The sequence below is a fragment of the Hypanus sabinus genome, chromosome X2 (genome assembly GCF_030144855.1).
Source record: "Hypanus sabinus isolate sHypSab1 chromosome X2, sHypSab1.hap1, whole genome shotgun sequence".
In the NCBI taxonomy this organism is placed as follows: Eukaryota; Metazoa; Chordata; class Chondrichthyes; order Myliobatiformes; family Dasyatidae; genus Hypanus; species Hypanus sabinus.
In genome coordinates, this window is record NC_082739.1 from 36552235 (window position 1) to 36566059 (window position 13825).

Below are 13825 nucleotides of genomic sequence, written 5' to 3' on the forward strand. Positions count from 1 at the left end.
TGCTGAGCCTCATGTTTAATTTTTCACTGAGGCTTAGCTCTTCAGACAGTGCAGCACTCTCTCAGTACTGTTCTGTGAAATACTGTCTGTGACTTTAAATTGGACCATTTCTGTCTGTTTTGTATGCTGTAATCAGACCTAAAGAAGCCATTTTGTGCAGAAGACCATAAGATATAGGAGGAGAATTAGGCCATTTGACCCATCGAGTCTGCTCCACCAATTCATCATGGCTGATCTATTTTCCTTTCAGCCCAATCTCCTGTCTTCTCCCTGTATGGCTTTGTAAGCCACGATCTTTTCTTGGTCGCATTGATGAAAGCATAAAGTTGACAGCTTCTGTTCCCTGTGAGCACAAAACCCTGCTATGCTTTGCAAAATCCTCCTCCCTGTGAAGTACTTGCAATTTAATTTACATAAATTTCACTTCCAAGTTTTATTTTTAAATTACTCAGCAGCCATTTTTAATATTTGCTCCAGAGAGCACAGATAGAAATATGTTAAATTTTAATTTCAGTTCCTTTCTTCTGCTGATACTTGGGTCTCTTGTTGGGAAACAGTTGTTGAATTCAGCAACACTACACAAAATACTGAAGGAATTCAGCAGGTCAGGCAGCACCTATGGAGGGGAATAAACAGTCGATGTTTTGGGCTGAGACCCTTCATCTTTGGAGCAAGGGAAGGGGGCAGAAGCCAGAATAAGAAGGTGAGGGAAGGGGGAGGAGGGGAAGGAGTACAATCTGGCAGGTGATAGGTAAAACCAAGTATGGAGGAAGGTGGGTGGGTAGGAGAGGGTGGATGAAGTAAGAAGCTGGGAGGTGATAGGTGGAAGAGGCAAAGGGCTGAAGAAGAAGGAATCTGATAGGAGAGGGCAGTTAGACCATAAAAAAAGTGAAGGAGAGGGGAACTAAAGGTAAATGTGCAGGTGAGAAGAAGGGATGAGTGATAATCAGAATGAGGAATGGAAAAAGAGAGAGGGGGGTGGTAATTACCAGAAGTTAGAGAATTTTTTGTTGACTTCAGCTGAGGACAGCCTTTGTTCTAGGTTTGAGTTCAGGGTGGCACACTTTTTGTTCCTTGTATGTCAAGCTATGAGAGGTGATTGATAAGTTTGTGGCCTAAGGTAGAAGGAGTCAATTTTAGAAAACCTAGCTTATTTATATTTCAACATAGTCCCCTCCTTCTCATCTCCTTCTACCTTAGGCCACAAACTTATCAATCACGCCTTGTAAAACCACTGCCCCTTGTAAGGCTATGTGCTCATACAATCTTTTTGTTAATGTTGGGAAGGGTGCATGCTGTTGGTCTAGTAGAATCTGTGCAGATGAGGATATTATCCATTATACAGTGTACTTATTTTAATATCCCCATTACAGGTGCATTAAAGTTGATAACCGCATGCTGCTGTGCTTTCCTATAGACTTAAATCATAGCGGAGTTCCCTGGTTTACGAATGACCAAAAATCCAACTTTAGTTAGGTTCTCCCAAGTGTTTTTAGAGCATTTTTCAAGCTGGCAGTGATAATAATATAATATTTCATGGTGGAGAACAAGAAAATGTAGCTGCTGGAATTAGAGTAACAAGTAATGTGCTGGATCGAGCAGCGTCTATGGGTGGGAAGAAATGGTCGAGTCAAATGTTTTCTGATATTCATTAATGACTAGATGCAATATACTTTCCATCAGTTTAATTATTAACGTTCAAAGTAAATTTATTATCGAAGTACCTATCTGTCACCATATGCAAATCTGAGGTTGATTTCCTTGCAGGCATACACAGAAATTCCAATAACCATAATAGGAGCAATGTAAGACCGTGCCCAACAGGGCAGACAGCCAGTGTGCAAGAGACAACAAACTGTGCAAATACAAAAGGGGGGGGGGGAAAAGAAACATTAATAAATAAATAACAATAAGTATTTGAGAACATGAGGTGAAGAGTCCCTGAAAGTGAGTCCATAGGTTGTGGGGACAGTTCAGTGATGGGGCAAGTGACGTTGAGTAAAGTTACCCCCTCTGGTTCAAGAGCCTGATGGTTGAGGGGGAATAATTGTTCCTGAAACTGGCAGGGTGATAATTCAGTGAAATCAAGGGACTGCAGAATGATATGATGTGGGTAGTTATAGACCATGGATGATTTATGGAGAGATCAGTTCTCAGGAGATGCAGCACAACAGCGCCAGTGGCACAGGATGAGTACTGCCATTCGATGATGTCTCTGTGGCTGTGTGAATTTCCCCTAGGGCTACTGCTTTCCTGCCACCTCCCAAAGATGAGTGAGGTGAGTCAGTGGGTTAAATGGCTGTTGTAGAATTCCCTAGTGTGCTGATGAATGGTAGAATCTGTGGGAGCTGAAAGGAATGGGAGGAGACAGATAACAGTGAAAATTAGTGGGGAATGTGATTGCTCTGTAAACTGGCATGAACTCAATGGGGTTTATGTAATAAGGAAATGTGGAAATAGACTATTCAATTCATTATGCCTCTAACACTCCTTTGAGGTCTGCCAATTAGTCTTGTTATCCAGTCTTCACTGCTGCATTACTTGCATTGTTTTATTTTCAAGCTTACTTATTTATTATGATTTTCTTCTATATTATGTATTGCATTGAACTGCAGCTGCTAAGTTAACAAATTTCATGACACGTGCCGGTGATAATGAACCTGATTCTGATTCTCATCTGACATTTAACATTAAATCTGCTTAAACCGCCATTCCAGTCAGTGCTTTCAGATGGCAAAATTATACTGGGTAAATCAACAAAATTAAATCTTCTCATATCTCATCAGGTAAGAGTGGGAGATTTCACTGAAGCGTACCTCAGCAAAGAGGGAGTGAGTGTTTATGGTGATGGGAAGATGCTGGTCAAGAGGGTAATTTTGTCATAGATTGCGTAGAACTTTTCTAGTGTTTTTGATGCATTTTATCACACTTGTGACCTGTGACCTATGACCTGTGTCCTGCAGACCCTCCTGCAAAGGCTTTGTGGGAGCGGGAGATAATTCACTTTGCAGGGAGAACAGCCTCTGGTCTGGTCTGGTTTGCAACCTCAGTACTGTGAGGTTGGTTTCCGTCAGTAAAATATTATCAATAGTGGATCAACATTTGCAGCGCCATCCTGTTGCAAAGAGTGGTACGTGTGAGGCACTCACTTACATTTATCCACCCATTCTTGGACTGTATTCAAGCCTTGTCGCGTGTGGGCGCAAACCACTAATTGCTTGAGGAATTGGAAGCGGAGCTGAACACAATATAATCGTTAGTTGGAGACAATGACGGATCTGCTAAGATACTACTCTGGGATACCACTGCAATTATGTCCTGTGGGTGAAATCATTGGTCCTTAACAACAACGTCTGACTTCCTCTGATAGATATAATAAGATGACAGTAGTGTAGTGGTTAAATTTTCGGATCAGCAACAATAGTTCTAGACCACTGATTAAGTAAGACTGGAATTAGTACAAGTTTAGCGGTAGAAATACTGGATTTTCATTCATGATCCATCTCATGCACCATTGAGCTTCAGTAAAATCTCCCATTCTTGCCTGGTTAATGTATTTGACACTTAAGTGCCTCCTCAGGGCCAACAGAAGCGGACAAGAAGCCAATGACAATTGAGTTAATTATTTTTTTAAAAAGGCAGTGAGTCTGTACCTAATTCCCATTACACTAAATTTCATCAATGATCCTTGAAGGTAGAGAGCTGAAATGCAGGATCTGGATTGCTGCCTGAGGCACGCGCCAGTGAGCGTAAGAATAGGGTGATGTGGCAGATGAATGTGGGGCTGAGAAATTGGTGCAGAGAGTAAGGTTTCAGCTTTCTGGATCATTAAGATCCCTTCTGGGGAAGGTATGACCTGTACAAAAAGGACGGGTTACATCTGAACCCAAGAGGGATCAATATCCTTGCGGGCAGGTTTGGTGGAGCTTTAGAGGCAGGGTTGAAACTAATTTGGAAGGGGGTTGGGAATGGAGTGATAGGACTGAGGATGGGGTAGTTGGTATATAAGTTGATGCTGTGTAGTGAGACTGTGAGGAAGGACAGGCAGAAGATGGGGCAAAATTGCAGTCCGTGGGATGCGCTGTAGTGTAACAGGAGGCAAAATCGAAAAGGGTGGCGAATACAGGACAGGAGGTGTTATACTTGGATGCACACAGTGTACAGAATAAGGTAGATGATCTTGTAGCACAGTTAGAGATTGGCAAGCATGACACTGTGAACATCACTGAGATGTGGCTGAAAGAAGATCATAGTTGGGAGCTAAACAGCTAAGGATACACCTTGTATTGAAAGGATGGGCAGGTAGGCAGAGGAAGTGGGGTGGTTCTGTTGATAAAAAGTGAAATTAAATCCTTAGATCAGAAGATGTAGAATTCTTGTGGGTAGAGTTAAGAAACTGCAAGGGTAAAAAGACCCCAATGGGGAAATACATACAGGCCTCCAAATAGCAGCCAGGGCATGGGATACAAATTACAACGAGAGATAGAAAAGGCATGCACAAAGGGCAATGTTATGATAGTCATGGGGGATTTCAATATGCAGGTAGATTGGGAAAATCAGGTTGGTGTTGGATCCCAAGAGAGGGAATTTGTAGTATGATAGAATTCACCCTGCATTTTGAGAGGGAGAAGATAAAGCCAGATGTGTCAGTATTACAGTGTAGTGCAATCACTCAATGTTGTTTATTGGTAGGTCCTCAGGGGAATGCACAGAGGCCAATCTGAGATCCACGTATTTACCTGCAGTCAGATATTATATCAGTATTCCAGTGGATCTTTCCCCCAGGGTTTACTCCCAAAGCCTTCCCCATGAGTGGGTCTAGCCGCAAGGCAGCGGAGGTTTGAGATCAGAGTTTTCCCTCTCCTAGGTGAGCTGCCAACCACAGCTGATGAGCCCCATCTGCCCGAAAAGACTGGTTTTAAGGCACCAATAATCTGCCTTTGCCCTTCTCCTGTCAGTAGAAACGGTTCCTCTGGGCTTAGTAGTTTAGCTACACATGAAGGCCAAGGGCTGAACTTGGTTGTCAGAAGCTATTTGAGTTGCAGGTCATTGGGAGCATTTAATAGGTAGCGAGAGCTTGTCACCATTACCACTCCCGGCTATAACAAACTTAAAGAACCAATAGAAGGCAACTAAAAGTCCATCAAGAGAGAAGAGGTAAAATACAAAGGCAAGCAAGCCAATAATATCAAAGAGGATACCAAAAGTTTTTATGCGTACATAAAGAGTAAAAGAGAGATGAGAGTGGATATTGGACAGCTGGAAAATGATGCAGAAGTTGTAGTAATGGAGGACAAAGAAATGTTGGATGAATTTAGTAAGTATTTTGCATCATTCCTCACTGTGGAAGACACTGAAATTCAAGAGTGTCGGGGACAAGAGTGAGTATAGTTGCTATTGCAAAGGAGAAGGTGCTTGGCAAACTGAAAGGTCTGAAGGTAGACAAGTCACCTGGACCAGATGGACTACACCCCAGGGTTCTGAAAGAGGCAGCTGAAAAGATTGTGGCGGCATTAGTAACGATCTTTCAAGAACCACTAAATCCTGGCATGGTTCCAGAGGACTGGAAAACTGCAAATGCCTTTCATAAGGGAGGGAGGCAGAAGTGAGAAAATTATAGGCCAGTTAGCCTGACCTCAGTGGTTGGGAAGATGTTGGAGTCGATTGTTAAGGATGAGGTTTCGGGTACTTGGAGGCACGTGATGAAGTAGTCCGTAGTCAACATGGTTTCCTTCAGGGGAATTCTTGCATGACAAACCTGTTGGAATTCTTTGAGGAAATAAATAGGCAGGATAAACAAAGGAGAGTCAATGAAATTTGTTTATTTGGATTTTCAGAAGGCCTTTGACAACACACAGGATGCTGCTTAACAAGGTAAGAGCCCATGGAATTACAGAAAACATACTAGCAGAAGATTGGCTGACTGGCAGGAGGCAAAGAGACAGAACAAAGGGGGATCTTTTGGGCCTCAACGCTAAGCGGTGTATTTACGCCACACGTACCGCTTAGTGTTGAGGTCAAAAAGTTCCACTTTAGTCTCATCTGACCACAAGACCTTTTTCCACAACTTTACAGTAACTTCTTAGTGACGCTTTGCAAAGACTTTACAGGCAAGGATATGCTTCTTTTAGCAGTATGCGTGGTGTAAATCTAATACTGCGCATCGGCCAGCTAATGCCATCCTGCCTGTAATGTATGGTGGAGGTAGCATCGTGCTATGGGGTTGCTTTAAAGCAGCAGGGACTGGAAATCTGCCAGCCTCTGCTGGAAAGCTTAAACTAGGGAGGAAATTTGTCTTTCAGCAGGATAACAACCCAAAGCACACTGCCAGAGCAACCGTGGAGTGGCTTCAAATGAATAAAATTGATGTCATTGAGGGGCCCAGTAGGAGCCCTGCCCCCTCCCTCTTGCTTTCTGCTGCTGGAGGAAGGGGCAGGAGTCTTGGGTCTTGGGTAAGGTTTGATTGGCACAGCTTTTGGACTGGACCCGATTTTAGAGGATTCTGCATTTCGTGTTAGATGTGTTCCTGGTTTCATTTTTTTATTTCTATTTTGCGCAACTTTGACCAGGGCGGACTGGCCCTGCGGCCTGCAGTTAATGAACGACACAGCGCCAAATTGAACTGAACTGAACATTCCGAGACTGTTTCACGGAGTCTATGATTTAATGTTTAATATTCTGTATCTTATTTGCCACTTGCCCGATTTGTTCTTTTTGTTTTGCGCGCTGAGTGTTTGATGTTTTCTTTGAACAGGTTCCATGATGTTTCTTTGCTTCATGGCTGTCTGTGGGATGTTGAATCTCAGGGTTGCATACTGCATACATACTTTGATAATAAGTGTAGTTTGACATTGACTTAACCTGATCAAGCTTCTCTGGCAAGAGCTCAGGATTGCTGTCCACTGCCACTCCCCAACTTACCTGGCACAGCTTGAGCAATTTTGCAAGGAGGAATGGGCAAATGTTGCTACATTACGTTGTGCAAAGCTAATAGAGACTTATCCAAAAAGTCTACTGCTGTAATAGCTGTGAGATATATAAAACAGCAGTAGACATACAGTCACACACAAAAATAAAATACGAGGGGTGATTGCTAAGTTCATGGACTAAGGTAGAAGGAGTCAATCTTGGAAAACCTAGCACATTTATTTTTCAACATAGTCCCCTCCTACATTTACACACTTAGTCCAGCAGTCGTGGAGCATACGGATCTTGGACCTGTAGAAAGTGTTCACAGCAGGGGTGAGTGATAAGTTTGTGGCCTAAGGTGGAAGGAGATGAGTTATACAGCTCTCGTTACATGCACGTGCAGTTCAACTCTTTGAGTGATTATGCAGAAAGTTTGAAGTTAACTCATCAGAGGTGATTGATAAGTTTGTGGCCTAAGGTAGAAGATGAGTTATTAACTTCAAACTTTCTGCATAATCACTCAAAGAGTTGAACTGCATGTGCACGTAACAAGAGCTGTATAACTCATCTCCTTCTACCTTAGGCCACAAACTTATCAATCACCGCTGGTATGTTATAGGTCCCTGAGTCGATGGATGTTGTCGGCAAGAGCAAGCCTGCAGCAGTCTGCAGACACACGCAATCCAGCTTGTCTTCCACAAAGTGACCCACTGGAGGGCAGCACCGGCGCTGCGCCACACTGCCTCCAGCAACACATGTGGGTGGCTGCAACGGGCGACACTGCAGCGTGAGACCTGGTGCGCGCTGCAACCGAGGCCACGCCGCTCCACCGCTGTTGAACCGGTGAGCCGGGCTTGCAGCTTTCCGCGTTATCGTTGCCCAACACGGTCTTGTGCTCACAAGAAGAATGACCAAGGCAATCACTCGCTGTTAGACTGCACGCCGCCTTCGCGCGCCAACTACGGTGCCTCTCTGTAAGCAGGCTGCACCAAGTCCTGCTCCTCCACCAATGAGCAGCTGGCTGATGGGGTAGACCTGCAGAATTTGAAGTTCTGCCTGACCCAATCATCCCCTTTACTTCTCCTTCTCAGTGGTGCTCCCATGTTCTCAGACTCTAAATTCTACCTCCCTCAGTTATTGTTAATTTAAATTTATTTTTCACTATCTTAGGTTGCACTACAATCTTTGCAGCATTCTAGTTGTTTTGACATGTTGTTTTATTTATTGTTGTATTTATTATTACCGTATACACTGTGAGCCTCATGCAAACAAGGAATTTCATTGCACTCTGGTATATGTGACAATAAACTAATCTGTATCTTGATTTGTTTTTCAAGGTGCAAGTTCTACCACTACTTAAAGGACAAGAGAACTTTGTGACAGCTCATTGAATAATTGATTCTGTCTCGTCCCAGGGCATTATCTCAGAACAAGTTTTGTGCATCAAGTCAAAACAGAAAATGCTGAAACTCTCAACAGTGTGGAAGGGACTTAATGTTTCAGGTTGAAGAGCTCTCATCAGAATTGGTTAACTGATGAAGAGTGTTCGTAAAGGTCCCACAGCCTGAAGTATTAACTCTGTTTCTCTTTCCATAGAAGTTGCCTGACTTGTTAAAGTATTTCCAGTGTTTTTTGTTTACCAACTGCTGCGGTTTTTTGGTTACTATCTCTTGTCATTAAAGCTCACTGCAGCTTACGGTAAGCGAGGAAGAACACTTGCATTTGTGTAACACCGTACACATCCTCAGGAATCTGCCAAAGTTATTTTTCACCTCTAAGCCTGTTAGGTGTGCAATCCCTGCTATAAAGTGGAAAGTATGTTGTTTTTGGACAGAGCAAGTTCTTAAAGGAAGTAATTTTCAGCTGAGTGTGGTTATCACTGACCAGAAACTGAACTATATACAGAATGTGGCACAAAGGCAGGACTGATGCTGGAAGTCCTTTGGCAAGTATCTCACCTCCTAGCTCCCCCAAAGCCCGTGCACCATCCACATGGATCAAGTTGGAAGTGTGGTGGAATAAGCTCCTCTTGCCCGATTGAGGCTGTAATAAGTTTGACACAGGACCCTGCAGCCTGTTTGCTAGCCACTCTGTCCATACCTTTCACTCATTCCACCACCAATCACAGTAGCAGCAGTTATAGAATCCACAAGATACGCTTTCCAAGCCCACAATCTCGACCTGACAGAAAGACAGGGGTAACAAAAGTATAGGGAACACTGCCACCTGGAAGTTGCCCTCCACGCCAAATGCCGTCCTGGCTTGGAAATGTATCACCGTCCCTTCACTGTTGCTGGGTCACAATTCTGGAATTCCCTCCCTACCAACGTCGTTGGTGAATCCACACCTGAAGCTCTACAAGGGTTCAATTCCTTGGAATTGTATTAAAAATGTAGCCTTGATTCTGGGCTTTCCCCTGGTAGGAGTTGAACCCGTAATCTTCATCGTAGGAAAGAGTGACCCACCCATTGATCTACAGTGTACATATTGCAGTGGTCTTGAGTGATGGTGGTGTACGTGGGTTCACTGTTCTGTCTAATGAACACACCCCAGGCTGGCCTGCAGTGGGAGGAGTGCCTTTTACTAAGTTTCCATTCTTTGTCCCGCAGGTCTCATGGCTCACAAGCTCTCAGTCCACGATTACCAGCTGCTGCTGAACAAAGGCTGGGTCAGGTGAGTGCTGGTAACATTGAGCAGAAACCCCGAGCATTTGCAGTAAAATATCTGTGGAGAACCTGAGGGAGAGTGTAAATAACTATCTGTGAATTCAGCCACTGCTTCATTCATGTACAGAGATCCGGAGTTTAATTTCAGCTCTGTGCTGAGTTAGCCGGCCCTGGTTGGAAGCTACAATTGGTGGAGAGGGTGTATGTTCAAGTTCAACTTCAAGTTTAAGTTTATTGTCATTCAAACTTACACAAGTTGATGCACCATCAATAACTCTCTCCAAGACGTGAAGGCGAGGAACAAGCAGTAGTTGACCACCATACTACATCCTGGAGACTGAGAGGCCGGGCTCAGGCCTCGATCGCCTTTATACAGGGGTCTGTGGGAGGAGCCACAGGAGCAGTCAGCAGGGGGGCGTGTCCAGACAGGTATATGTAGTTCACCACAAAAGTGCAGAGCTAAATGCAACAACGTTCCTCAGGAACCAAGGTGCAAAATACAGTATATATAGTGCATAAAATAATAGTCTCACAATAATGTTAAAAGATAAAAGATATTCTGTAGATGTACAAGTTGCCATAAAGTGCATGTATGACACATAGACAAATATACAACACTGGCATCAATAACACTGGACAGCAAATTTTTTGAAAGTGTTGCTTCCTCAGAATTTTTTTGTTTGCCCTGATACCGTTCCTCATGACCGCAATGTCCTGGTGAAACCTTTCACCATGCTTGTCACTGACAAGGCCAAGGTTTGCAGGGAAGAAGTCTAAATGGGAATGCAGGAAATGGTTCTTCAGTGACATGTTGCACTTCATGGTTTTGTATGCTTGAAGCATTGTCAACTAGCTGCACAAGTTCTTTGAATTGCCTGTCATTGATGACCCGTTTGATTCATGGACCAACGAAAATGCCTTCCTTAATCTTGGCATCAGTTATTCTGGGACTCATCTGTCTCAAATATCGAAATCCTTCATGGAAATTTTGTGCCTGGTGGCAGCAGATTCCATCCTTGCAGTCTTGAACCCAGTAATTCTGCTTTTGCCTTTGACAAACCCAAGTCTCTGACCAGGTCATTTAACTCAGATTGAGTTATCAGATGAGGCTCACTCAACATAAAGAGTTCAAAATATGTATCAATATCAGTGTTGTTTTCCATTCCTGACTCGTATATCATGGCATCTTCGTCTGCCTCCTCTGGACTCCATGTCTCTGCGTGGCTCAGTACTGGAAGACCATCATCATGTGACACGGGTCTCAAGACTGAAGGGAGATTGTGGGATTCGATAGATTTCTTGTTTTTAGCAGAGAAACCAGGCACACTGACAGATAGAAATAGCAGTCTGTCTCATGATCCTTCTGCTCTCACCATGTCATTGGAGCAGTGAACGGCATTGACTTACGAGAACTCTGAGCCAAGTTCTAAGATTGACTGCGTATGTTGTGCAACAAATGTGAGCAGCGCTGGCTTTGCCTTGGTCGCCAATTTTACACCCAAAGTAGAGCTCATAGGCTTTCTTAATAAGAGGTGTCATGCTCTGTCTTTGAGATTTCAGCATATACTCGCCACAAATATAACAGGAAGTGCCGCAGCTGTTGCAGTATTGGCAAGACATTTTGCTGTCACAAATACTCCTGAAAATGCAATTTATTTATTATAATGATTACGCACAATATGCTACACGCGCTAAGCATGCGCATTAATGTGATCGCAAACCGATAATACATGTAAATGCAACGCACAGAACGCAATACATGTAAACGCAATGCATGATGCTTTAACAGCCTTACTAAAACCAGTCCTGCCATGCAGCATCCACCCTGACTAAGCATGCCTGGACACCTCCGGGCAAGATAGAAAACCTTTCAGCTTACGTTGTGGGCAATGTTTTAATTGACTTGAATTATGATTTGAAATAACAAATATAGACAATTTCAAAAAAATGGTGTGCGATCCAGAAATTTCATGGGGATTTTCATGATCTGCAGCCCAAAATCCATTTGATACACCCAATAGAATTCAGGAAGCAAAATCTTTGTTGTCCAGTGTAAGGTGTATTGGGTGGTAGTAGTGTGTGCAGAGGTCTCACAGCCTGGCTTTTGACTAATTATTTACGGATTTGAAATTGCAATATTTCTGAAGAAGGGAATGTTTAGACACATTCAATATTTTGACATATTGTTCTCATTAACCCCGCCAAGGGGAGGAATTACACAGATACAAGTTCCCCACCACATGATGAAAATGCTAGGAGATCAGCAGTTTCTGAGATACTCAAACCACCCCATCTGGCACCAATAATCATTGCACAGTCAAAGCCACTTAGATCAAAATTCTTCCCCATTCTGACATTTGGTCTGAACAACAAGCGAACTCAGCTAGACCTCTGGCTGACGTGTTCCAGCAAGTTCCCTCTGTAGGCTGTGAACGAATAAGTTTTTAATCTGTTTGAAGATCAGTGGTGGAAGCAAGTGGATTGCTTCTCACTGCAAAATCCAGACCTATTCCTTCTTTAACTTCCATCACCAAGAATCTTGCTCAGAGTTTCAAAATGGGACTTAATGTGGACACGCTATTGTACACACAGTGGCCAGTTTATTTGGTACACCTGTACACCTCGTTAATATAAATATCTAATCAGCCAATCATGTGGCTGCAACTCGATGCATAAAAGCATGCAGACATTGTCAAGAGGTGCAGTTGTTGCTCAGAATGGGGAAGAAATGTGACCTGAGTGACTTTGACGTAGAATGGTGCCAGACAGGGTGGTTTGAGTATCTCAGAAATCGCTGATCTCCTGGGACTTTCACACACAGCAGCTTCTAAAGTTCACAGAGAATGGTGTGAGAAACAAAAATCATCTGGTGAGCAGAAGTTCTGTGGGTAAAAACACCTTGTTAATGAGAGAGGTCAGAGCTTCAAGCTGACAGGAAGGTGACAGTAACTCGATTGACATGCACTACAACAGAGGTGTGCAGAAGAGCATCTCTGAATGAACAACACGTTGAACCTCGAAGTGTTGAAGTGGACAGGGTACAGCAACTAAGTCCATGAACATTCACTCATTTATTAGGGACTTTATTAGGTACAGGAGGTACCTAAAGTGGCCTCTGAGTGTATAGCTTCCAGCAAACAGTCTTTATTTGTGGAAGTTGGACTCTACTTAGCAGCAAGCACAGTACAATAAACATAATAGCACACAGCGGCATGTCACAGTCTTACGGTGGCACCAATCCTCTTTACGTTTGATGCACCATCAATAACTCACACTGAGACGTAAGGCGAGGTATCGGCTTTTATTGACTGGAAGAAGGAACCAGGAGTGAGTGTCTATCATACAATGTCCTGGAGACTGAGGCCGAGCGTCAGGCCTCAATCGCCTTTATACAGGGGCCTGTGGGAGGAGCCACAGGAGCAGTCAGCAGGGGCGTGTCCAGACAGGCACATAGTTCACCACAACGTTATACCTCCCTCAGCAGCTAAACACACAACTTCCTATGCAAGCATAAAGAGGTGAGCAATGCTGTACAAACAGATCAATGTATATACATTGGAGGCTCAGGTACAGTCATGAATTGACTCCAGTAAATTGCAGTTATATCCAAAATATCAATCTATGGACTTTGGTTACATTTGCAAGTATTTATATGTACAATAACAATTTTAGACATTGTGCACAGGTAACACACTTGCAGTGTATTCCCCTATTTACTGTACATGATGACATATTGCCCACTGTACTTGTAACAAACTCTATTCTGCTCATATACATGGCACTCAGCTGTCCTCCCCAGTTTATGAACACTCAACTTATTGCCAGTCCTGACCTATGACCGAGCTACAGTCATTAATAACTCTGCTCCTGTGACTTTGGCTGTAGTGCACCTCATCTGTGTCAGTATTTGGAATAGTCTTCCAGAGCAAGTGTGTGACGGATGAGTTGTGCTACAGCCAAAGTGACAGGAGCAATGCTATCAATAACTAACTGAGGTGGACAGCATAAGTTGAAGAGAAATGCTGAGAAACATGAAGGAGTGTCAGGACAATAATTATCCACATATTATTTGTTGGAGTTGTCTGAAATATTTGACAGTGCCTCATCCCATCACTAAGCTGTATCCACACCAGTTACAATGTCTTGGCTGGCTATTTTAATGGCAGTTATAAACTTACTGGAGTTTTTTTGCTAGGTTACCAGTGAGGTGAATGCATCCTACAAACTCTCCCCAAAATCATGTAATTTGT

General features: G+C 43.4%; 1 protein-coding gene across 4 annotated transcripts in view; it reads left to right on the forward strand.

Moving 5' to 3' along the window:
* LOC132385249 (arginyl-tRNA--protein transferase 1-like) overlaps positions 1-13825 on the forward strand; it is a 94793-nt gene that overhangs the window by 44694 nt on the left and 36274 nt on the right. For 2 of the 4 annotated variants that reach the window (XM_059957252.1, XM_059957253.1), the window contains one exon: positions 9519-9582. The exons of 1 other annotated variant lie outside the window; for it this stretch is intronic. In XM_059957252.1, the coding sequence (XP_059813235.1) occupies positions 9519-9582 (64 nt within the window). Of the gene's footprint in view, positions 1-5855; positions 5875-9518; positions 9583-13825 lie in introns of those variants that run through there. One more of the 4 variants, XM_059957255.1, reaches the window with a different exon arrangement.